The 26,309-nt window shown below is 30.1% G+C and overlaps 1 protein-coding gene and 4 pseudogenes across 1 annotated transcript; all 5 read right to left on the bottom strand.

Annotated features, from left to right (window-relative positions):
• Window positions 1–873: 873 nt before the first annotated feature.
• LOC129299820 (flavin-containing monooxygenase FMO GS-OX4-like) lies at window positions 874–1,784 on the bottom strand (annotated as a pseudogene).
• Window positions 1,785–3,921: 2,137 nt separating this feature from the next.
• Window positions 3,922–8,389, bottom strand: LOC129299818 (flavin-containing monooxygenase FMO GS-OX-like 6; annotated as a pseudogene).
• Window positions 8,390–8,506: 117 nt separating this feature from the next.
• Window positions 8,507–14,872, bottom strand: LOC129299819 (flavin-containing monooxygenase FMO GS-OX-like 6; annotated as a pseudogene).
• A 1,073-nt stretch (window positions 14,873–15,945) lies between these two features.
• On the bottom strand, window positions 15,946–19,249 carry LOC129299821 (flavin-containing monooxygenase FMO GS-OX-like 6; annotated as a pseudogene).
• Window positions 19,250–23,365: 4,116 nt separating this feature from the next.
• LOC129299816 (proline-rich protein 4-like) lies at window positions 23,366–25,708 on the bottom strand. Its single transcript, XM_054938298.1, has 2 exons — window positions 25,557–25,708; window positions 23,366–24,190 (listed from the first exon to the last, which is right to left on the bottom strand). Exons 1-2 carry the CDS (start codon window positions 25,642–25,644, stop codon window positions 23,574–23,576), a joined length of 705 nt encoding a protein of 234 aa, XP_054794273.1. The 5' UTR covers window positions 25,645–25,708; the 3' UTR covers window positions 23,366–23,573.
• Between the last annotated feature and the right edge of the window lie 601 nt (window positions 25,709–26,309).

Here is a 26,309-nt window from a genome sequence, read left to right as displayed (position 1 = left end):
TTGAAGGATCCAGTTTCGCTTCTAACCACAGTGATGAGGAACCAATTTAGAGACAGTCAGTTTGGATATAATTTTATTTTTATATTTTTAATAAATTATATTTTAATAGGTACGTAATTTAAAATAAAGATAATTTTATAATTGTCACTCCATAAAAAAATTTTAAATTATAAAATTGCATGTTAAAAATTAAAAAAATTATATATAAGTTAGGTGGAACAAACTTATTTATAAATAAATCCTGCAAAATTCAAAAACTACAATTAAATTTCTTGAGATTTGAGTATAATTTTAAATTAAAATAAAAAAATAATGATGCCCTTATTAAACATATACATCATATCATTAAAATAATTTTAATTATAACTTTAACTTTTTACAACTGTAATTTTACATATCTAATAATTAAAATAATTATTTTAACTATTTTAATATGTAAAGTTACAATTGTAAAAATTAAGGTTCTAGTTATAAATTACTAATGATATATTTATAAATAATTAATGTTAAACTTTGTGAGAAACACATGATTGCTTAATTATTGAATATATAAAATTATAATTATAAAAAGTGAAAATTATAGTTATCAATTAATTATTTGATTGACATATATAATGTTGTTTAATAAAAATATTATTATCGTCACAGTTAATTTTAAATTAGACTTAAGTTTTATGAACTTATTGTGATTTCTGAATTTTATAAAAATTTATTTATAAATAAATTTATTCTATGTGATTTTATTATAATTTTTTAAAAAAATTTTAAATTTATTTTTAAATAGCTCAGATGTGATTAGTAATTACAGTGATTGACATCAAACTCTTCCTTGCTTCGAAAGGATGAAAGTATGAGAGATAGATTTCACAGTACCTGATCGCGAAATGGTTCGGGTACCCTGTAGTTGTGGCTGTGAATCTGGTTTCCTGACCACTTCTCAACGCCTGAAACTCATGATTCACAGAAATGTAAAACCCATTGATCAATTCAACTTTTTGCAGCGAACTAGATACGAGGTTTTGAATTTGATTTGAACCATGCCCTGATTATACCATTTCTCGCTCAACATTCAATCTAGAATCAACAGACCAATCCAACCTTTACCTGGAATTTTAGCTATTCTTGGTTCTGTGAAGTGACCGGAACACACAACAACTGCTTGAAAAAAGTCCTGAAACAAAGAATCACCACCACGACTCTTTGATTGAATAACCCATTTGTCATTCCTCGCATCGACTCGCTCGATTCGAAGGACCTCCCTATTGAATCGAATCAGCTCGCCAATCCCGAAGTCATCAGCGAACTTGTTCAGAAACCAGAGCACCTCCTCGTGACCCGGAAAAGTTCTCGGATCCCCATTTTCGCGATTTTCGGGAAACGGGTAGTCCAGAAAACCCATTAACGGTCTGGGAAGATTGGTGCGCAGAGAGAGGTATAGGCTACTGTGGACGACTTCCGCGTCGGGTCAATGCCTAGTGGGTCGGATTCGGTTCGTGGATCGTACTTCCAGGTACCTCCGATTTTTGATCACTTTTCTCGAAGACGACGACCGTGTGGCCTTCGCGCAGAAGCTCGCGGGCAGCGCAGAGACCGGCAACGCCGGCTCCGATTACTGCGACAGTCGCGGATTGGACCATCTGTTGAGTTTAGTACAATAATGGAGCTCGGTCACGAGTACGAAACAGAGCATCCATTGAGGCCTTTTGATGATGCCCTTTCGATTTGGTGAAGAAACGGACAAAAGAGAAGACAAAAATGATTTCTCTACCTGAAATTCTATAGCCTCCATAGGTAACTGGTGGTAGTCCATGAGGACGAAACCCCGTCATGAAGTAGCTATTTAGCTAAAGCTAAATTATTTATTTGACACTGTCTCTGCATCTCAAATTATAAAATAATTTTGGAGTCATCTTGTTATTCCATATTATTCTTCAGGATAATCTGTCGAGTTTAGTACAATAATAGAGCTCGGTCACGATTACGAAACAGAGAATCCATTTCGGCCTTTTGATGATGCTCTTTCGATTTACTGATGAAACGGACAAAAGAGAAGACAGAAATAATTTCTCTACTGAATTCTATAGCCTCCATTGGTAACTGGTGATAGTCCATGAGGACGAAACTTCGCCATGAAGAAGCTATTTAGCTAAAGCTATAGAATCTAACTTTTTGGCCAACTAGCTAAATATAATTATCTATTTTAAAAATTAAATCTAATTATTTATTAGATATTATTTAAATTTTTTTGTCTCAAATTATAAAATAATTTTACTTTTTCAATTATTCTCTCCCCATTATAATATAAAATTTATAAAAATTTTATTTAATTTAAAATATAAGATATTGAGTAACTTTAATAATTAATTTTTTAAATATATTCCTTCTTTATTTATTACTTTTTCTAAAAAATAATACATTAAATTTTAATTATCATTGTTAAAGTATTTTTAAAGGGTATTTAATTTGAATATAATTGAAAAGAATAATTTTTTTTAAGAAATTAAGATTCTGGCCAATATTTTTTTGAGAGTTATGAATTAGTTATAAATGTCCTATATTTTGATCCAAAGAGAGTATAAGATAATTTGAGACAAGATTATGGATATCAATAAAACACAATAATGACATTATAGTTTACCAATTTACATTTTCAATAATTATTATGTTATAATATCATTTTAATATTTTTTCACTTGAAATGTAATATTAAAAAATTATCATTAATGAAACCTTAATTTTTTAAAATTATCTTATCTTTTAGGAGAAAAAATTCTTCCAATATTATTTTATAATTTGAGATAGAAAGAATATTATTTAATTAAATCTATCTTTAAAGCTCAAGTGGGTTAGATATAAAGGAGGAAGCTAATCTTTTATAATGTGATGAATCAATATTCAAATTTTTTTAAAAAAGATGCTTATATTTAATACCTGAGTTTTCAATAGAAAGATATTTATGAATAAATAAAAAAATCAATTTGCATTTTTTCTTATTTCATTTGCTTTCTTGTCTTATTTTACTTCATTTTAAAATTATCTTTAGTTTAATTAATAATTTTTGTTCAATTAAAGCAAACTTATTAAATAAGTACATGAAAAAATGTATAATTTTAAAAACAATTAATTAGGTATAATTCAATTAAAACTATCTTATAATACTTTTTTAAATAACTACCATGGTACAAAATATTTTGTTATGGTAAAAAAAATAGATTAAATAAATAAGTATTATCATGATAGTGTTTCAAGTTAAAAATTTTTTAAAAAATTAATTATATTTGTCATGACAGACACTTTTCTATTATAATTGAGTTAATTAATTGTTTGGAAAAAATTTTGAAGATGTTATATAAGAGGGTATTTTAATATTATATAATGATCCATGCATCTCTTTTGCTAAAGTAAAACATTTTTTTATTGCTTACAGAGGAGGACAATTCTATTTAAAATATGCATTAAATAAAAAAAATTAAGTAAATTTTGGTGCATCAAAATATATACTAGAACTCTTTTTTATATTTCATATAACTTTTTAAAAAAGATCCTACTATAGATAGAAGAATCTTATTTGAGTAATTTATTACTCCCTCCATCTCAAATTATAAAACACTTTTAAAAAAAATTCAACCTCCTAAATATAAGACATTTTAATAAAAATAATGTTTATTAATGATACTTTTTTAAAATTATCCTCTCTTATATTCTCTCTCTTCAATGTTATTTTATTAATGGAGTATTAAATAAAAGATATTTTTAAAATTTATATTTTTATCTTGAAAATGTAAGATTTAGCATATTTAATAAGTTTTATTGTTACGTGAAATTTTATTTAAAAGTATTTTATAATTTAAAACGGAGGGAGTAGTATTTAGGTAAACACTTTTTTTATTTGTAAAGCATGTTTTATGGTTCACATGAGTGTAATTTAAAATTCAACTCAATAATGTTTCTTTCAATGTTATAAGTGCACATACAAATAAAAAAAAAATATAAAGTTTCATCGGCATATCAAACACCCTTTTTAAATTTAATTCCATTTCTTATTTTGATTAAATTCCAGAGTGTTTGAGGAAGAGGATGAAGAATGAATGACGGAATCCCAAAAGCGTCGTCCCACCGGTCAATGTAGAAATGTTGCATTTCCAGAAATTTCTTTATGATCTCACAGAACATTTCCTCTCTCCATTCTTCCAATGCACCAAATCCACTCTCCCTTGCTAGCCAGTGCTTGTAATCCACCTGTTCATCCATTTTCATTCCAAGTTATTTACAAAATTAATAATAAATGGAATCAAAATAACAATGATGCAGAAAATTATTGATTTATGAATCGAAAATGTCTCCGATCAACAAGGTCTAATATGCTGTTATGAATGAATTCTTAATGCTAGGATTGCCTCTTGGCACCACATAGAGAATAAAAAATGAAATGATTAATTCAACGTAATTTCAATATAAAATTTATAAAGTAGTATTAATCTCAACTAAACAGTACAACAATTCTCTTTTCCAACTCCACCAAACGATGAACGTGAATGAATCCTATAAAGTGACACCGTGCAATCAACATGTGGTTAAAGATGCATTTTGTCAATTGAGGCGTGTTTGGTTTAATTCTTCAAGAGAATTGAATTAACTTATCATGAAATTTTAAGTTTGAATCCTGAGATATATAATTATATTAAATTATATGATTATATGATATTTAATTTAATAATGAGGATTCTTTCACTTGATTCAATTGTTATTTTATTAAATTTATGGATATAAAGTAGTATAAAGGAATTTGTATACCTGATGTGGACGAAGGAAATGAGTGTGACGTTTGGGGATTTCTTTCTGTTTTAAGAATTCATAGAAATTTAGAACAGAATCCATCATCTCTTCTTCTGAAGGTAACTCAACTTTTCCAGATAAGACTTTTGCTACCCACTTGCTCTGTAATTCAAATATATGAAATGCAGGCTCCTGCATCCCAAAGATAGAATAGATTATTTTATCACCAAATTTAGTTCTTAAGCTTGACCTAATAATATTAGAAGAGGAACTTTGATCCAATAATTATCCAATGCATTATATGTGTCAACCATGTTATTCAAATTCAACCTAAGTTGATCAATTAGACCGGCGAACTAGTAAGTTAATCCCCTAATTGGTCTGATCAAGAGTTTTGAGTGAGTTGATCATGTTGAATTTCATTTTTTTTTTTCCCTTCACCCCTTGCTAAGCCTTTAATGACATCATTTTGGGTTTAAAAAAATAAGAAGAAAAGAAAAAATAGCAGTCCATCATATTTTTGCTTTAGTGCTCTACTTTGTTGGGTTATATGTGATTCATACATGAATGTTCTATTCACTTACGAATGAAAATGTTTTTTTTTTATTTAAATATTACTCTCTCTATTTCAAGGTTATATATGAATATTTTCATACATTTTAATTAAATTATATTATCTCAATTATGACACTTGAACCACTCTACCTTGGTAAGTTCAATGACATGTCCAGTTTCAATACCTTGATCTCAACTATATGAGGAAAGAAATGCTTATTTCAACCGTTAGATGAAGTCAATGAATTAGATTTTGGACAAGAAATAACATTAAGGACTCAATCAAATCCCTCAATTATATAAGAATCCATTGAAAACAAAATAATTTGGTCAAGAAGATAAATAAAACTTGTTACCACTAACATGAGAAGTCATGCCAATGAAAGAGAGGGAAGGAGCTAAAGCAGGAGGAAACACATGCTTGTAAAGTGGCCCAATTCTATCCTCCTCAACACGTACTATCCCTTTAGTCTCCAGAAATGGAAAATCATATTTGTATCTGTCATTTCATTTAACAAAATTTCAGAGTCATTTGATATCATATATAATATAATGATTTTATGTTGATAATAGAAATATAACATATATGTTATCTGTGTTTTTGTGTGGAGGGAAGATAAAAATAATTATAATGTGATACCCAGTGCAGTGGATTATGGCATCTGCATAAACTGAAGATCCATCTTCAAAGGCAATCAATCCATCTTCATAGACACATTTTATCTACAAAAACAAGAATATACCATAATGCTAGTATTACTTTATGGGTCATCATAAAATATACCTAATGTCTTTTTTTCAGGGGGCATTAGGAATAAATAAGAATATATCATGTTAATTATTTAAAAAGAAAAAGACTCTGGAACAGCGTATGATATAGTTGTGACCAATGTTAGTATAGAAGAAAAAATAACTTATTCTAGAAGGAAAATATACTTTTTGTTTCATAAATTTCTAATTATGGACAAGTTAGTTTCCAGTCTTGAAGTTTTGAGAGCCTGTTTGCAAATGACTCAAGATTTTTTTTGACAATCACAAATGACTCAAGATTGAAAGATGCATTTGTCGTCCTCTCCAATTTGATCAAACTCCATCATTGGTTCAAAACGAAGCAAAAAAAAAAAATTCATAATATCATGTCTCCATCAATTGGCCACCATGAAAAGTCAACGTCCCGATGGAACTAACCCTATTGAATATCCCATACTATTTTATATAAGACTTGCTATCTCATACTACAAAGTCTCTATCAGTTTTCAATGAGTAAGATTCAAAATTCTTTTGAGAGAGCATGAACAAGACAAAATAATACGTATGTACATAATACATATTCCCTCTGTTAAAAAATATAAAGCATTTTTAATAGAATCTTACCCCTCAATAAAGTGGTTACTTACTTTTAAACTAACTTTATCTTTTCATATTTACCCTTATTAAACGCCATACAATAAATATAAAATTATTTATTAATAGAAACACTTTAAAAAAAATAATAATTACATCTCAAAAAAATTAAAAATATTTTACATTTTTTAAAGAAAGGAGTATATACATACAAGAGATAAAAGAGTGTACCGTAGAGTGGTGCCTAATGTTCTGAAAGTCTTGGAGCTTCACATTCATCTTAGCCATTTGATCCATTCGGACGGCTATATGAACCTCTTTCGCCACTTTTCCAATATCTTTTGATATGTCAAACCCACTTGGTCCCAGCCCTATTACAACCACCACCTGTTTTAATTTACACACACACATTTTGAGCACTAATTATCAATCACTTAATTTTAAGGCTTTGTTATTGCATTGAGCTCAAGATTACACTCAGAACAAATCATGCTTATCTGCTATTACACAGAACTTGAAACAAGTCACATAGATATTCTGTTGTAAAATTACCTTTACTTTAAGATTTGAAGCAGGGTTTTAAAATTTTAACAGAGTTTTTTTTTTAAATAATAAAACACATGATAACTTTTATTCACTGCTAAAATTCAATATTACCTTCATAACATAACATGTAGTGACTAGTTAGAAGTAAATACTGTTCATGCAATGAATTCACTTACCTGTCCCTGAAATGGATCGGGTACCCGATAATTGTGGCTATGCATTTGGTATCGCCTCCAGTTTTCAATACCCGGAATCTTTGCGAGCCAGGGCACAGTGGAGTGACCCGAACACACTGCCACCGCTTCAAACACTTCTCGGGACAATGATTCGGATCCCCGGCTTCTCCACTCAACCAACCAGCCCTTCCCCTTGCTTTCCCCGACAAGCTCCACCCGAACCACGTCCGACTCGAACCGAGTCAACTCAAGGATCCGAAACTCCTTCGCAAAGCATTCCAGGAAACGGAGCACCTCCTCGTGACCCGGGAATGTTCTCTGGTCACCCGATTCGGCCTTCACAAACGGGTAGTCTAAGTATCCCATGAGCTGTCTGGGCAGATTGGTGCGCATCGAGAGGTAAAGGCTGCTGTGGACGATTTCGCGGTTCGGGTCAACGCCGAGAGGGTCGGATTCAGTTCTCGGATCGTATAGCCAGGTGCCTCCGATACGGTGGTTTTTCTCGAAGACGACGACTCGGTGGCCTTCCCGTTGAAGTTCCCGAGCAGCAACGAGGCCGGAAACGCCAGCTCCGATGACGGCAACGTTGAGGGATCTGGGCATGGTGGTAACGGAGAGAGAGGAGTTTTGGTTTTGGCGTTCAGGGATGAATCAACCAATTGCACAGTCACAGCTTTCTAAATTATAATTCTTCGGTATTTTCATGACTTCCATTCGTGCCTATTTTGTTTATAATATGTTTCGGTGGACTTCAACGTACTCGTAAGTCGTGAGTGTAAGTTTTGCCATAGCCGTTTTTCTTTGACCAGTTATTCCAAGGACTTGATCCCCAAATTCCCAATGCTCCCGCTGGTTGGTTATCTTACCGCCTGCATAATTCTTGTCTGGACACTTCAGGGAAGGTTGGGATTATCATCACTTGCTGGAAACTCTAGGAAATTCGTATTCGTCGCCTTTGTAGCTGAGAAGACATTCTTTATTGACACTGTGCACTGTGCTCCCTCAAAGTAGAGCCATAGTCAATTTATTTTAAGATCCTTTACCACTCAATATATAAAAGATGTTTTCTAAATTACTTTTTAAGAAAAAATAATCTTTTGATTCCTATATTCTCAACAATCAACATGCTTAAAATTCAATCTCTCAAGTCTATACAAGCAAACAGTTGTAATTGCAAGAGGTCAATATATATATTCTCTTTCCTTCAAATAGTATTTACATTATTTGCTTTGCTAGTCTCTTGACCTCTTCCATATTGGTGCCAAAACATGATTAAGATCCATGGGCTAAACACAAAAGTAATAAACCATAACGGGGCCAAACACAGCAGATGTTTAGGCCTATCCAGCTGTCCTGGCCACTTTTCTTTTGTTACTAAAATTTGGGCTAGACCAATAGAGACCAAGGTTCAGGTCTGCCCCAAATGCTGGCTCGGTAACTGGGAGTAGGCTTCTCTCCTTCCTCTGCCTCTCCTTTGAGGTGAAAAAAAATTTAAATGGTCTAAATTTAATAATTTTTTTATTTTTTATTTATAATTTTAAAATAAAAATTAAAAAAAATTTACTAAATATATTTATCAATTCAAATTTAATATAAATGATCTAAATTTAATATTAAAATTTTTCAATAAATTTATTATTTTATTTAAAATATATTTACACTATTCAGAATATATCTGAAAAATTAATTTAATTTTTTTATATTAAATTTAGATTATTTATATTAAATTTGGACTGTCGAATTAATAAATATATTTATTTAAAAAAATTAATTTTTATATTTTTTATTTTAAAAATATAAATAAAAAAATAAAATTATTACATCTGAACGGTTGAGATTTTTCTCTTGAGGCAGTGGCTTCCCTCCACCGAGTCCGTAACTATGAACGTAGATGGATCAGAAAAGAGCTTGTGGAGGAGTCCGATGTAACTCCGACGGCCACTTTATCACCGGTTTTCTCTGTAATCACTTAACCGCTGAGCTTTGGAAGAAGACCAAGACTGGACGATGGAATCCCAGTAAGCATCATCCCAATGGTCCCTGTACATGTGGTTCCCTTCTAGAAAGTTCTTGGCCGCTTCTGAATACATCTTCTCCCTCCATTCTTCCAACGGACCATGCCCATTTTCCTCTGCTAGCCAATCCTTGTAATCCACCTGTCATTTCATTTTAATCCCTCATTCATTAATTAAACCCCCCCCAAAGTCCACACAAAGTTCGAATTGATCATTTGTCATGCTTTGGTATACCAGCTAGTCATTTTTATTAGACTCAATCTTCATCAGTAATAGACATGCTGTTTTTAAATATTCCCTCCAATTTTATTTATAAATTATTTTTATTAATTTCATCAATATCAATACAATAAAAATATAAAGAATAATTATAAATAAAATTTTAAATTTAACCCTCAAAATAAAAAGATCAAAAGTATAGTTAATGAATAAATTTAAAATTTTTTTCTCATACTTTAACAGATATGAGAGTAGAGACTGAAGATGGCGAGGGACAAAGCACAATTTGAGAGAGAGAGAGAGAGAGATACCAAAATTGAATGTGAGACAGGTGGGTCAAAAACAATAAAAGACAAAAGGCATTTTGAAAACTTAAATGTAAAATGTAGAGTTATCATCTCTTGATGACTTATACTGCAGAACACAATTTTCTTCTAAAAATGTCTAATATTGAAGAGCGAAGGGAGTATTCATCACCGCTGTTTATCAAATTGAACTAGATTATGCCCATCAGGGACGAAGCTGGAAAATTATGAAGGGGTATATAAAATTGGGAAGAAAATTAGGGGCCGGCCTTGCAATATTTCTCTAACACAATGCAATATTAACTATATATAAAGAAATTGAAATGATAATAATTTGACAACAGAACGATAGAACAGAGAATTATTATTGCACCTGTTATGAGATGTTTAGATTTATCATCAAATATTCAAACTGAATTGTAAATATACACTTTTTTTTTTTTGGGTAAAGGTTTAACAACTTAATATCATTGATTTATAGAAATAAACCAAATGAGATGTGAAGAAATATTTTTCAATTATCTTAACATATATGAGCAAGATTTGAGTTGTGTGATCATCATCAGACGTTAATGGAAAAAGTCACACTTTATAATCTTGTTTGGTTGCTAAAAATGAAAGAAAATGTATTGGATTAAAAAAATAAGATGATCATGGATTGAAAATAAAGCTTACGAGATTTTTAAAAAGTATAATAATTTTTACATTTATAATATATAATATTGAGTTTTATCATATTTATTAAGAGAAGCAGAGTAATTTAGTTATTTTTATTTTGGTCTCTCCAATCCCCTCTATATTATTCTATCAATCTAACCATAAACTACATGTGCTTAAAATTAAGAGTTAAATCTCTTGACATGACCTTTCATATCAATATAAAATTAAAATCCTCATTATTTGTGTATAAAATAAACTTTAACCATTAATTAAATATATGCAAATGAAGTATCTGAGAGAATTTTGTATACCTGGTGAGGACGAAGGAGGTGAGTGTGATGTTTGGGAATTTCTTTGAGTTTCAAGAATTTATAGTAATTTAGAACAGATTCCATCATCTCTTCTTCTGAAGGCAGCTCTACTTTCTCTGATAGCACTTTTGCTACCCACTTGCCTTGCAAATCAGCTATGAGAAATGCAGAATCTTGCATCATCACACAATCTCAAAAATATATTATTTCTTTTCTTTTTCAAAATAATTAGTATCTAATTACTTAAAATATCCTGAGGACTAGTTTATTCTCCATGTACTACCTCTGCCCTACCCATTTTATATGATATTTTTAAATTGATGAATTAATGTTTTATAATATAAGATGTTTTGAAGAAAAAAAAATAACTGTTGAATAATGAAGTTTATTTAAAAATTATCCATCACTATTTCACTTCTTAGACATCATTTATTTCTTTCCTCTAGTTGAAAGATATTTTTAAAAATTTATTTTTATGTTTGAAAAATTAAGATTTAGAACTATATTTAATTGACTTAATTTGCATTTTTCACTTTATCGAGAAATTGTTCAAAATCAAAACATGTGTCGTGCAACAAGGTACTGTTCTTTAGAGTTTGGTGATTTGGATAAGCCGGGCATAATTTGGTTTGGGTACAAAGAAAAATATCTAGACATATAATAAAATTATATTATTAAATACCACTTCAATACTTTAAACTTTCGAGCTTATTTAAGTTTGTTTGAATAATTAAATTGTTGAAAATTTCATTGTCAAGCATAATAATATTATATCTCACCTCTTTTTTTATTCCTACAAATGTGAGACCAAGCATTGAAAAATAAAGATAAAACTTAAAAATGTATGAAGTAACTCCTTATATTTATTTTTGCTTAACATTTCAAACAAACAAAATCAAAACAAACTGCTATTGGGAACATTGAAACTTCATTTAGGAGTGCTTGTGAAGTAGATGAACTATGAGTCTAAGAAAAAATTTGTGAGTGTGAAGTGGAGGTTATTTAATTTTTTAAAAATAAAAAAAATAAAAAAAATAAAGCCAAGCCCTTTAAGTTCAGATTTGTCTCAAATAAGCCTAGAACAAATAAAATTTTATGAACTTCCTAACTTGACTCTAAGATCTTTTAGCCTTGTCCACGCTATTGGCTTATCAAACTTAACCTAAATTATTAGCTCCATTACTCCTCTCGTAGCAACAGGAGGACTTGCACACACGAGTGTCTCCCCCACACCCTCTTACCAGAAACAACAACATATAACATCGTACTTCCTCTGATCCTTATTATAAAACATTTTTTAAAATATGTTTTAATCCTTCTTGTAAGGTACATGATGGGATGTTAATTACACTTTTCAATATTACCCCTATTAAAATCATTAATTACAAGAGATAATGTAATGTAAATTTTAAAATTTTTCATTTAAATTTAAATAGAGGTAAATTTAAAAATTTATTTTATTTTTAGACAAAGTTAATAATTTAATCATATTTTCTTGATTCCAGTGAGATGATTAAAAATATCTTATAATAGAAATAGAAGGGAATAAAATGCAATTAAAGTTTTACTATGGTAGAAGTGGTCACAGACTTACAAAGTAAGGGATGCCAATGAAGGAGAGGGAAGGAGCTAGAGCAGGAGGGAACACATGCTTGTAGAGTGGTCCAACTCTGTTGTCCTCGACACTCACTATTCCCTTTGTCTCCAAGAATGGGAAACAATATTTGTATCTGTTTTTACATTTAACAAAATTTTAGAATCCTAGAATAATTATAATAAAACAAAATTCAAGTCTAATTTCCAGTTGAAAAAAATTTAAAAATGTGTAAAAATAATTGCTATGGGATACCCGGTGCAATGGACTATGGCATCTGCAAATATCCATCTTCAAAGGCAACCAATCCATCCTCATAGACGCATTTTATCTGCAAATTTGCAAATGACTCAAGATTGAAAGAGATTTTTATCTATGTAAAATTCCACTTGCCCAATGATCTTGTGATAAAAAGTCATAGCTCTGGTGACTGATTTGCTCAAATGATTGAACTGGCCAAGTTACGGGTCAACTTGGCCAGCTTGACTCAAATTTTTAAATAATATCTTATTTTTTAATTATGACATTATAATAAAATCTAACAAAAAGATGCTTTTTTTATCGAGACTACTACTTATTTTGGTCTCCATTATAATGCATTTTCTAAAAAAGAAATTTGTTTTTAATATAAAACAGTGAGTTATGCTACATTGTTTAAATTCATTAACTATAAAATCAAATGTACTGCACATTTAAAAAATTAAAAGTTTATTTTATTTTTAAACACACTTAATAATTTAACTATCTTTTTTTTATATTAATAAGTTAATTAAATCTGTCTTATAGTAGACTCCGGAAGTATAGTATAGGTGCGTACCATTGAGTGGTGCCTGATGTTGCGAAAGTCTGGCGGCATCACATCCGTAAGCTTGGGATTCAATCGGACGGCTATATGAACCTCTCTTGCCACATTTCCAATCTCTTTTGATATGTCATACCCACTTGCTCCCGATCCTACCACCACCACCACCTGTCGTTTATATTTATGTTTATATATTAGTAATCACAAATCAACTATTTTTTTAATCAAAAAGTGCTAAAATAGCTTGGAGTAATTACAAACGACATTTAATCTCTGTAACCTTCCACTTACTAAAAAAAAATTATCTGTCACTAAATTACAAGGTTATTGATGTTGAGCAGAGTATAAGACTTGTGAATATGCGTATATAAAAATAACTACTTTTACACAGCTGAAAATGTTCACATTTTTAAGGAACTGAAATTTAACTGTTCAAAAATAAAATAAAATTCCACAAAAAGTAGGTCAGCATAAAGTATTCCGATTTTGGAAAAAAAAATTATACAAATATTTTGTTGAATAATCAACTTATTTGTTTCCAGATTTAAAACATGAATTAATCAATATAAAATGGTAAGAATAGTAAGTTTAGATGTTCTAAATATTATACGAAGCGTATAAAAATATTTTGATATAATTATTTTTTGATAATTTTCTATTGTGAAAAATAAAATATATGATGTCTTTCATTTTCCATGAAAATTTGAAGATTGCCTTCATAAAGAGTTTTATTTTTTAAAAAAAATATTTTATATAAATGATGCAAAATATTATAATACAGACGGCATTTCCTGAAGCGGCTATCTGAAGTTGCATGTAACTGTAGAAAATTCTAACGCTAACTTGAACAGTGAAGTTCACTTACCCATCCCTCAAATGGGTCGGGTACCCGATAATTGTGGCTATGCATCTGGTACCGCCTCCAGTTTTCGATACCCGGAATCTGCGCGAGCTTTGGCACTGCGAAGTGACCCGAACACACTGCAACTGCTTCGAACGTTTCTCGGGTCAGAGATTCGTCCTCCCGACTCCTCCACTCCACCAACCAACCATCCTCCTTGCTTTCCCCGGCAAGCTCCACCCGAACCACCTCCGACTCTAACCGGGTCAACTCAAGGATCCCGAACTCCTCCGCAAAACTGTCCAGAAAACGGAGCACCTCCTCGTGACCCGGGAAAGTTCTCTGGTCACCAGATTCGCGCTTCAAAAACGGGTAGTCCAAGTAACCCATGACTTGTCTGGGCAGATTGGTGCGCAATGAGAGGTAGAGACTGCTGTGGACGGTTTCACGGTTCGGGTCGATGCCGAGAGCGTCGGATTCAGTCCTTGGATTGTAGGCCCAGATGCCTCCGACGCGATGGTCTTTCTCGAAGACGACGACCCGGTGGCCTTCCCGTTGAAGCTCCCGAGCAGCAACGAGACCGGAAACGCCGGCTCCGATGACGGCAACCTTGACGGACCTGACCATGCTGGCTATGGAGGGGGGAGAGAGGGAGAGGACTTTTGCATTTCACGGGTGAATATCGACGAGAGAAATATTTAATTATAAAGAAGCACAATCCGAATTGGGGTTCAATATTCAGAAAGCAGATGGACAGAGGCAAGAATCCTCTTTCATAAATCAATGTGATAAATGTGAATGTGACCAAAAGAATAAAAGGTTGGGGTAAACAAAAATATCATAATTAAATTGACGGAATATGGGATTATTATTAGTTAGGAGTGTTTACGAGACGAAACGAAATCGAGACTAAGACACCCCTATCTCGTGTCTCGTCCTGAAAAAAGATCAGGGCTGAATTTTGGTCGCGTGTCCCGTCCCGTCCCGAAAGTTGTCCCGTCCCATTAAGAGTCGAGACGGGATTGGGACAAGATCGGAACGTCCCGCCGTCCAGAAAAATGAAATAATGTAAAAAAAGATCTGGATAATAATGTTTATTAAAATTTTAAATCATATAATTTATTAAATTTAAAATCAAAATAACACAAGTACATAAATAACAATAATTAAAATCAATTATTGAATTATATTAATCACAACTACATATTATAATAAAAAATATGAGTGATCTTTATGCTATAAGATTAGCAACAACAGGAAAGTTAAACACAACATTAAATAATTGTTCTTCTACTTTAGTGAAGATGTACTAAACTAATTACTCTTCTAAAAATGAGCAAGAAATATGTTATAAATAAAAGTTATTAAATAGATAGATATAAGAATAAATTATATTAATATAATTAATATATTATAAAGAAAAATATCGCCATATTTACTCCATACCATTAAAATTATCAATATAAAAAAACTTTAGTTTTAAATAAGAATTGCAAGTATTAAAATTATAATTGATATAATTAATATAAGTATAAATTATGTTAATATAATTAATATATTTAAAATAAAAAATAATATATATAATATTCGGGACGAGACGGGACATCCTGATGTTAATCCCGTGCCTCGTCCCGTCCCGCATCCCTTTCCTGTCCCGTCCCGATTATTTTCGGATCGGGACAAGACCTGTCCTGATATGATCGGAACAATATCAGATCAATCGAGATGAATTCAGAATGAACACCTCCATTATTAGTTATGCGTTAATGGAGGGAGACAAAGAATGGACGATGAAATCCCATTAAGCATCGTCCCATTGGTCCCCGTAGAAGCTGTTCCTTTCCAGAAAGTTCTTCGCCACTTCACTGCACAACTTCTCCCTCCATGCTTCCAATGGACCATGCCCACTTTGCTCTGCTAGCCAATCCTTGTAATCCACCTGTCATTCCATTTTCATTAATTAAAAAATAATAAAACTTAATATAGTACATGCCTTTGTTAGGATACGTTTGGATTAAAAGTTATACAACTGAAGTTAGAATAAGCAGAAGTTAGCAAACTAAAATTAAGGTAAAAATCAGTGATTTTTCTTAAAAGTCAGTTTGAATGCTAGCTGAAGCTGAAGGAGGTAGACCAAAAATCTGTTGAGATTTTTTTTTTAAAAAAAAAATCTAAACATTGTTTCAAGTTTTTCAACGATCCAGACACAAGTACACAACCTTCAATATTAATGTTGAAATTCAACTCGATTCATACCCATCAGGGACGGAGCTACATAACACTACAATGCACCTATATATATATATATATATATATACACACAAACATTAAAAAATTAAGATCTTTCAAAAAAATTGTAAAGTAGAATTTAAACATTAACTAAATGTGTATGTGTGTGTGTTTTGAAAGAAGTTTGTATACCTGATGACGACGAAGGAGATGAGTGTGATGTTTGGGAATTTCTTTGAGTTTCAAGAATTTATAGTGATTTAGAACAGATTCCATCATCTCTTCTTCTAAAGGCAACTCTACTTTCTCAGATAGAACTTTGCTACCCACTTGCTTTGCAAATCAACTGTAAGGAATGTTGAATCCTGTATCATAGAATTTCAAAATTAGATTATTTCTTTCTTTGTTTTTTTTTTTTTGGCTTGCGCACTAGTATCATAAGCTTTGCTTAGATTAATCCAGCTTGGCATCCGTTCAGGCCACCTCGAGGGGTGGGGTACCTCCCATCAAGAAATTACGCCGCTGCATGCCCAAGGAAATTAGATTATTTCTTTTTTAAAAGCTGTATTTTTTATTTAAATTAAAATTTTAATTTGCTCCACTAAGTTGACCTATTAGTCAAAAGAGGAAAGCTTGATCCAGTAATTATATTGGGGTTCAATGTCATTTTTGCGTTCAAAATTTTCACGTAGGGTATGCGAATGTCCAAAATTCAATTTTGGGTTGCGGGTGTTCAACGAGTAAAAATGTGTCTTTAGTTAAAGCAAAGATTGACTAAAAAAAGAAGTAAAACTTAAGATTCAAAACATATGTTGTGCTCGTGCATTCTTGTAACATGACCAGTCACATTTATTAGAGCAAATCTTTTAAAGTTGAGATTTATGATTTTTTTTTATAATTTTCATTTTATTATTTTTTATGTAATATATATATATATATATAACTTTGATAGAGCTTGCAACCATTTACATTGTAAGGGATGCCAAATTGCCAATGAAAGAGAGGGAAGGAGCTAAAGCAGGAGGAAACACTTGCTTGTACAGTGGCCCAACTCTATTGTCCTCAACAGTCTCTGTTGCCTTCGTCTCTAGAAATGAGAAACAATATTTATATTTTTTTCATTAAAAAATATAAAATATTTTTAATTAAATTTTATTTCTTGATAGATTAGTAATTTATTTTTAAACTAATTTTATTTTTTATATTTACTTCTATTAAATATCCTATAATAAATATAAAGTTATTCATTAATAGAGGTATTTTTTTTAAAAAGGTAATGATTACACCTTAAAAAATTAAAAATACCTTACATTTTTTGATATCTGAATCCTTAAAAAATGCATTATATTTTTGAATAGAGAGAGTATCTGTTATCATATTATTTAACAAAATAATTGTTTAATACCCATTAATTTCGTAAATAAAATTCAATGAAATAAATGATTTTGTATTATTGAGCATCGATATAGTAGAAATATGATACCCGGTGCAATGGACTATGGCATCAGCATAAACCGAGAATCCATCTTCAAAGGCAACCAATCCGTCTTCATAAACGTAGTTCATCTGCAAACTAAAGCAAACCAAAAAAAAAAAAAAAAACAAGTCTATTGACTTTCCTGTTTAAGGGAAAAGATTCTGTGAATTATATATACGTCATCATGGAATCTTCCGTAGTCTCTCTTTTTTAAGCATTCGGAAAGGAGATCTAATATGGGACAAGACAGAATGGTTTTTAGTGGAAAAATAGAACTTTTTAATTTCTTCAATTATAAATAAGTTATAAACAATTCCATTTCCTTTTGGCTCAAGAGTGAAAGAGACTTTCACCTATGGAGAGAAACATTTACTCTTAAAAAACAAAAGAAAAAGATATTTTCTATTGAGATTTTATATATACTCTCTCATATACTATTTTTAAATCACTAATTTTACTGCCCGGCCAAAATTTAGATAATGTGATTAAATTATTGATGTTTTTTTAAAATTTCAAATTATCTTTGTTAGATCGTCTTAAAAAAATCTTTTATATAACCTTTTACTCTCCATTTATTGAAAATTATAAAAGGATAAAATTAGGAGAAAGTGAAAAGGATTCACATTTTTTAATGCAAAATGACTGATAAAAAGGATCGTTAATTTAATATTACCAATACTTTTGATCTTTGTTATAAATCACTCTCAACCACCATATCGAAACCATTAAAAAATTAATTAACTCATTAAATATGATTTAACATGAAAACCTTTACTTCTATTACAGAGAAAGAGAGACACAATATTCAAGGAGTCCTGTGGAGACCTTAAATTAAAATGAAAATTTTATTTTAGTTATTTGCTAAGGTAAAATTAGAAAATATTATCTCTAGTTCCTATTATATATATAGGACACCTTTTAACAAAATTCTTTAGTTCTTAATAAAAAATACTTGGTGAAATATTAATTATATTTTTTAATATAACCCTTATTTAAACTCATTAATTAACTATAAGAGAAAATGTAATATAGATTTGAAAATGTTTAATTTAAATAGGGGTAAATTTAAGAGCTCATTTTATTGCAAGACAAAATTAATGATTCAACCGTCTCATCATAATTCTAGTTAGATGATTAGAGATATTTTATAATAAAAATTAAAAAATATTACTTAATAACCCTCCATGTGGGTTAAAGATAATTTTTCTTCCTTAAAAACACCTTACAATAAAAACGGAAAATATTGTATGTGAGATCGGAGAGAGCATGTGTTTGCGATGGTACCATAGAATAGTGCCTCATGTTGTGAAAATCTGGCGGCATCACATCCGTACTCTTATGATTCAATCGGACGGCTAACCTCTTTCGTCACCTTTCCAATATCTTTTTGATACGTCATAGCCACTCGCACCCAATCCTACCACCACCACCACCTGTTTTCCCCACAAAACAAAAGGTATTAATCACAAATAAACTATATAGTGTCATCAAAATGGATTGGATTAGTTGGTCCAATCGGTCATAGGTCCAGTCCGATTGCAGCAAAAACCACCCATTATGCAAACCATCCATAAATCGATCGAACTAGCCTTAAACTGGGAACAAACCAGTTGAATTAGACACGTTACTTTTTTTTTTATTTTTAATTCATATTTTAAATTATAATTTATTCATATTTATGAGTGTCTCATAAGTATCGTGAAATGAAAAAAATACAAAAAATATGTACAAATTATGTATATATGTATATATTTTAAAATTATAAATTATGAAATAATTATATATATTTTTTGAATGAAAATGATGTAATATTAGTAGATATTATCTTTTTTATTGTATATTATTTTTTAAAAAATTTAAATATTCATTTTTCTTACTATATATGATTATTTCTTTATATTTTAAATATATATATTAATTTATTTATGATCAATTTGACCATGGTTTAAACTGTAGTCCAATCATTAAATCATAAACTAGTGCCTTAACTAGTTCAACAGCCGATTCAGTTTTCATAATATTGCTATATATCTATCTTCTTTTTTTTTTTGGCAAGAGAGAAAATGATATTAAAGAAATTTAAAAGAGGTTTACACATTGAACACCTGAAAATGTGCACATATTTTAAGGAACTGGCCTTTAACTTGTACAAAAATAAAATACAACTCCACAAAAATCTGGTCCAAGCAAAGTATTCCGATTTTTTTTTCAAAAAAGTATTCACATATTTTGTTGAATAATCAGTAATCACTTTAGTTATTTCAGGGATTTAAAGCGCAGCCTCAAATAACGAAAATTTAGTAGTGAAAGTTTAATTAGATGCTCTAAATATAATACGAAACGTATAAATAATATGTTTTTCAAGATTTTAATGCAAGTATATTATTTTAATTTTGATTTTTTATTGTAAAAAATAAAACATGATATCTTTCATTTGCTGTGAAAATTTGAAGATTGCCTTCAAACGTGCTTTGTCTTTTTAAAAAATATTTTGTATAAATGAAACAAAATATATCATAAAATTGTCTTTTCCTAAAATGGCCGTTGGAACTGTGCTTCTTGCTCTCCTCGACAACTCAAGTACTGTCGCGCGCGCGCGTATTTATATTCCTTGTGTCCTGCGGCAAATGAAAGCGATACATACTAGGGTGGATGACTGAGAAGACCGCTAAAATAAAGACATGATTTGTAAAAGTAAAACAAAAACATGTTAATATCATGTTCATGGTATTGAAATTCAGATCGGACCAGTCGGGTCAATTCGAAAATTGGTGATCCGATCCCTTGTCTGGTCTGAATTTACTCCTAAACCGGTGAGGGAATGAACCGGTGTAACCCGATCAACCCAAGTTCAACCCGGTATAACCCGGTGGGTTGATTCGGTCAACCGTGTTATTTTTTTTGGAGATTTTTTTTATTTTTAATTTTTCAGAGTGCTGAATTCGGAAATAAGATAAAAAAAAAGTGAAACTAAAGTTAAAAAATGAGAAATTAGAGGTAGAACATGCTAAGTCCAATCCAGATTTTCAAATAGCATTTAGTTTGGCCTTTCATCTGTGTCTCTTCTCTCTCGCCCTAATCTAATCAGCGTCTCTTCTCCAAGCTCCAGCTCTATTTCTGTTCTGTTATCTCCATCTCTTCTCCAACTTAGTCTCTGAGTCTCCGTCTCTTTTTTAACTCAATCTCCGTCTCTTTTCTAACTCTATTTCCATCTCTTCTCTAACTCTATCTCCATCTCTTCTCTAGACTTTTGAGATTGAAGAGTTGTAATTGTAATGATAGATATTTAAAGTGTTGTATTTTATTATTATTAGACTTTTGAATAGTTGGATTTGATTGAATGTTTTTATAATTAATGTCTTTTTATTTAAATTATATTATTTTAATCATAACCGATTTGCCACCGGTTCAACCTTAATTGAACCATTAATTCGTGATTCGATATTATAATCGATTCAATGACCGATCCAATTTTACGTACCTTGATCATGTTTGAATCCGGGCCTTTTTCATTGAGAAATGTGGTGATTTTTTTTTTTTTTACCAGAGAAATGTGGTGCCGTTATACTATTGAAACAACTTGCCATTGACTTTTGATTTGATTTGACACCAATTATCTTTACACATCACACGTCTCAAACTTGAAAAAAGTAACGTTTTACGAATTAATATAATATGAACAAAATTTATTTCTACACTTACAAACTTGATCATTGGGTAAGAGAATTTTAATCAAATTAGCATTTTCAAAACACAAAAAAGGATGACGGTTTTAAAATTTAATTTCTAATTTCATGGTCATGATTGATTATTTGTGATATTTGGAGGTTCTTATTTATAATTTTCCCTTAATACAATATGGGTGATGTGGCATGATGAATGGAAGCTGGAAAAAAAATTATGGATATACTTCTTCTAATTTTATTTATAAATAAATTTTAATATATTTTATTAGAATTAAAAAAATTATAAATCTTATTAACTTTTTCTTAAAATGTAAGAAAAATATAGCTTTTGATCCTTATACTTTATTCATATTTTGCTTTTGATCATTGTATTTTTTCAATGCTTTAAGTTCCTACACTTTTATTTTTATTATTTTCAGTCCCTCCAAAGTCTCTATACTTTATTTATAAAATGACCAAAAATAATGAAAATAAAAATATAAAGACCTAAAACATCAACAATAAAAAAATACATGGACCAAAATGTATGTTTTTCCTAAAATTTAATAAATTTTTACTTCACCTTTACCCCTAATAAATATTCTTAAATTTTATTACTAACATTTTTATTCAAATAATTTAACAAAAGCAAAAATGTAAAGAAGAGTATTAAAAATTAACAAATATTTATAAATAAAACTAAGTTTTTTCTTCTCCCTTTACCCTATAAATAGAACAAGAGGAGTATGTTCTACAACAAAATTGAATTGAAAATTCAAATTCTACGGTTAGAACCACATATCATTAATTAAGTGGTTAATTAGAATCACATCATTATGCGGCTCCAAACATGTTCTTACCTAAAACCAACAATTTATTGCTTCTAGGCAAACACATTGGCCGGCTGCCTTTAAATGCCATTATTTATCTCATTTGTAACAATAGTTGTTTATGACTTTATGTTGTGTAAATTTAAATGCTATACTATATGTTACCTATGTAATTGTCATGTGGGGTGTGTGTGTGTGTATAGATTAAATATTTACAAAGTCACGAACCAACTTTTTTGGGTATACTATATTTTAAGATGTTTAATTTGCTATAGTCAAATTGTAGTTGATTTAACTTGCTTTTGCATGGACAGCGTGATTCTCCTTTCTTAGCAGTTCTGAAAGTGTTTAATACAGTATTTTTATTTAAAAAAAAGTTCTCAAGAATATTAATTTATTAATTTACTTAAATAACTTTACACTTTAAAGTTTTCATTTACACCTCATTTGGTATGTTGTTAGATTTTTTGATAGAATCAAAATTGGAAGTAGAATAAAAAATTGAACTGAATTGGGTTTTAAAAGTATATTTAACGTAAAGATAAAATTTTAATGTAATTTTAATAAGTATATGTATTTAAAATAAAAAAAAACTAAAGTGCCCTTTTTAAAAAAATGTGTTGCAATGGAGGGCAGAGGTCTGATGAAAATGATTTCAAATTGCACCAATTCTATCATCACAATGCCGGAATTCCATTTAAAGAAATTTTCTTGAATCTAGAGTCTTGAGAATCATAGCTCAAATCCACCAAACAAGTCTCACCAAAGAATCCATTTCCATTCTTGATTTCTTTTTCATAATTCTTGCATACCAAACCTGGCATTAATGTCCAGGTTTATTTCTATCACTTATTGAGTGAAAGAAAAACGTGCTATTCTTGTTGTGCGTGCGTGCTGCTCAATTAAATCTTTGTTTTGGATCAGTTTGTTTATATTTTGCAACTATATCATCATCTAACTGTTAAACGAGCTTATTGATCACACAAAAATTAAGAAAAGAAAAGAAAAAGACAACATATGTAGAACCAACAAGAACAGCTAATATTAATGGATTTTTGAATACATTTCACATAGATTTCTTTTAGGCTTTATTTAATTTATAGTACATTTATATTTAGCAGTACAAGGCAAGTTACAATACACACTCGAGAAGGTTACTTTTAAGCCAGATTTCATGATATGATAAGGGACAAATATTGGGATATACTTAATTTGGGTTTATCGTGCTTCAAGGATTCACTGGAGGGTAGAAGGGCTTTTTTGGGAATGGAAAAGGTTTCTTCACAAAAGGAATTGGCTTGGGAAAAGGTTTCTTGAATCCAGGAATTGGCAATGGCTTCTCATTATCTACTGGGATTGGCTTTGGAATCCAAGGCTTGGGAAATGGTTTCTTTTCCAATGGAATTGGCTTTGGAATGAAGGGCTTAGGAATAATGAAAGGCTTGGGAATTGGTTTCTTCACCAAAGGAATTGGCTTTGGAATGAAAGGCTTGGGAATTGGCTTCTTCACAATAGGAATTGGCTTTGGAACGAAAGGCTTGGGAATTGGCTTTTTAACAATAGGAATTGGCTTTGGAATGAAGGGTTTAGGAAATGGCTTAAGGAAAGGCTTCTTAAATCCGGGAATTGGCAATGGCTTCTCATCATGGACAGGAATTGGCTTTGGAATTGGTTTTCCGTTGACTGGGAATGGCTTCAATGGAAATACTTTCGGTGGGATCTTGAAAAATGGCTTCTTGAAGATTGGCTTATGTGGAACAAACTTGAACTTCTCTTCCTCATCCTCATGATTCTTCAATGTTGTTTTTGTCAAGTCTTCATTTCCAATGGTGTTTAGCTCATTACCTGGGAAAAACATAAAACAATAATTATGCAGAATTTTCTATTAATCTTAGTAATTAAGCATATCAATCTAGCTTTTATAATATTCCCTCTACCCTAGTTTAGAAGACACTTTTTGACAAAATTAATCGCGCCAATAAAATTTATTAAATATACTTTATAATTTTATATTTTTAAAAATCACACAAATATAAAATTTCAAATATCCCATGATTTAATATAATTTTATTTGTGAAATATTAAATAGAGAGAGAAAATATAATAAAGAAAAAAGTACAATATTAGAATAGATATAATTAATAAAATATTATTTTTATTAAAATATTTTATATTTTAAAATATCGAATCACTTTCAAAAGTGTCTCATAAACTAAGATGAAAAGGGAGTAATAATTAGCCATCTTCAAGAAATCCACAAGTTAGTCAAGCTCAAAGAATGAAAACCTATTCAGTGACTACAAGTACATATTGTCAATGTAGAATAATGTTTTCTAACTAATTATTTTTTAGCTAAAGTGTCATTGTCAAATTAAAGTTGCATCATCAGATTACCTTTGTCATTTCGCTTTGCAATAATTTTCTTTTTTTGTGTGGGTAGTGATTAATAATGATCCAAATTCCAAACCCTCTTAATATAATAGAAGGGCACTTTTTCTCCACCTTAAAATGAAATTTTAAATCCCAATAATATGATCTTTCTGTTAAAAAATATAAGGTATTTTTTGAGGAATTGGATGTTAAAAAATGTAAGGCAAATTTAATTTTTTGAAGTATAATCATTGCCTTTTTTTAAAAAGTATCCCTATTGATAATGACTTTATATTTATTGTAGAATATTTAATAGGGATAAATATGAAAAGACATGATTAGTTAAAAAGTAGACAATTACTTTATTGGGAGTGAATTCGGTTAAAAATAACTTACATTTTTTAATGGAATACTTTTGTATATATGAAAAAAAGCTGAATTTTTTTGACACTCATACAAAGAAATCATTGTTACAAAAAAAAAATTAAAGACTTGAAAACAACTCTTTTTATTGGCAAAAAAAAAAAAAAAGAAAACAACTCTTTTTCTTAAACATTATTTTCGCGACCCCAAATACAAGCTTTAATATAGCTCAACCAAATTCAGTAATTAAATCCTTAAATAATGTTTGCTCTAGGATTCTTCAATAAAAAGACAGCAATAAGTTTATGTTGAGAGCTTCAATATATCTATAAAAATTGTTAAAAAATTATTTACAATTTATGAGCATCATAACTTATCTTGAGTTGCATGAAAATGCTCCAAACCTAACTCTAATTAATTAATAAAAATATCAAATAGTAAAGGGAAAAATCTCGTATACTCCAAACACCAATTATACCTGGAAAGGCTTCATCTGCTGAAGAAATATAAGACAAAGAGAAGGTGACAAGAAGAAACAATGGCACCAAGAAACAAGCCTTCTCCATTGAGAAAACTCTGATTTTTAATGCCACAATCTCTTCACTATGCGGCAAATGAAGAAATTATATCAAAGGCTTTGAGTGAAACAATAGCGGCAGAATCGCACTGCTATATATAGGAAGCTGCTTAGCTTTTAGATTAATCACTAATAACACGTCTCTTAGCTTGTCTGCTGCATTTTCATGGGGTTTGATTTTACTGTTATTAATTGTGTAGTCTGAGATTACAGGTTTAGAGACCATTTGTTAGTTGACAATTTTTCTTAATATGTATATAGCCACCGATTTTGTCGTTGTTAGTTCATTTTCTCCATTATATTAAATGAGTTTGTTAGCTTTTGGTAGCCACCTAGCTTGCTTCTCCATTCATGAGTTTCTTTTCGTATATCTAGGTACTTTAATCTTATATATTTAATATATTTTTATTCAATAAAATTAGGATAAGTAAATTTTAATGTATTAATAATATTAATATAAAAATAATATGTAAAAGATCCACAGACTAAATTGAAAAAAAGCACATTAAATATACAAGATTATATATATATATATATATATATAGTTATGTACATCTAATGTTAAATTAAACACATGCATGCATCAAATTGGGTGTGATAAGTTCCTTGCTGGAATTAATATCTTACTTATACTAATTAAAGTGCGAGAATACA

The sequence above is a fragment of the Prosopis cineraria genome, unplaced genomic scaffold (assembly GCF_029017545.1).
Source record: "Prosopis cineraria cultivar Desert tree isolate PC_DT_omini unplaced genomic scaffold, ASM2901754v1 PC1314, whole genome shotgun sequence".
Lineage (NCBI taxonomy): Eukaryota > Viridiplantae > Streptophyta > Magnoliopsida > Fabales > Fabaceae > Prosopis > Prosopis cineraria.
Note: the sequence above shows the minus strand (reverse complement) of the source record. Positions and strands in the feature narration are given on the sequence as shown.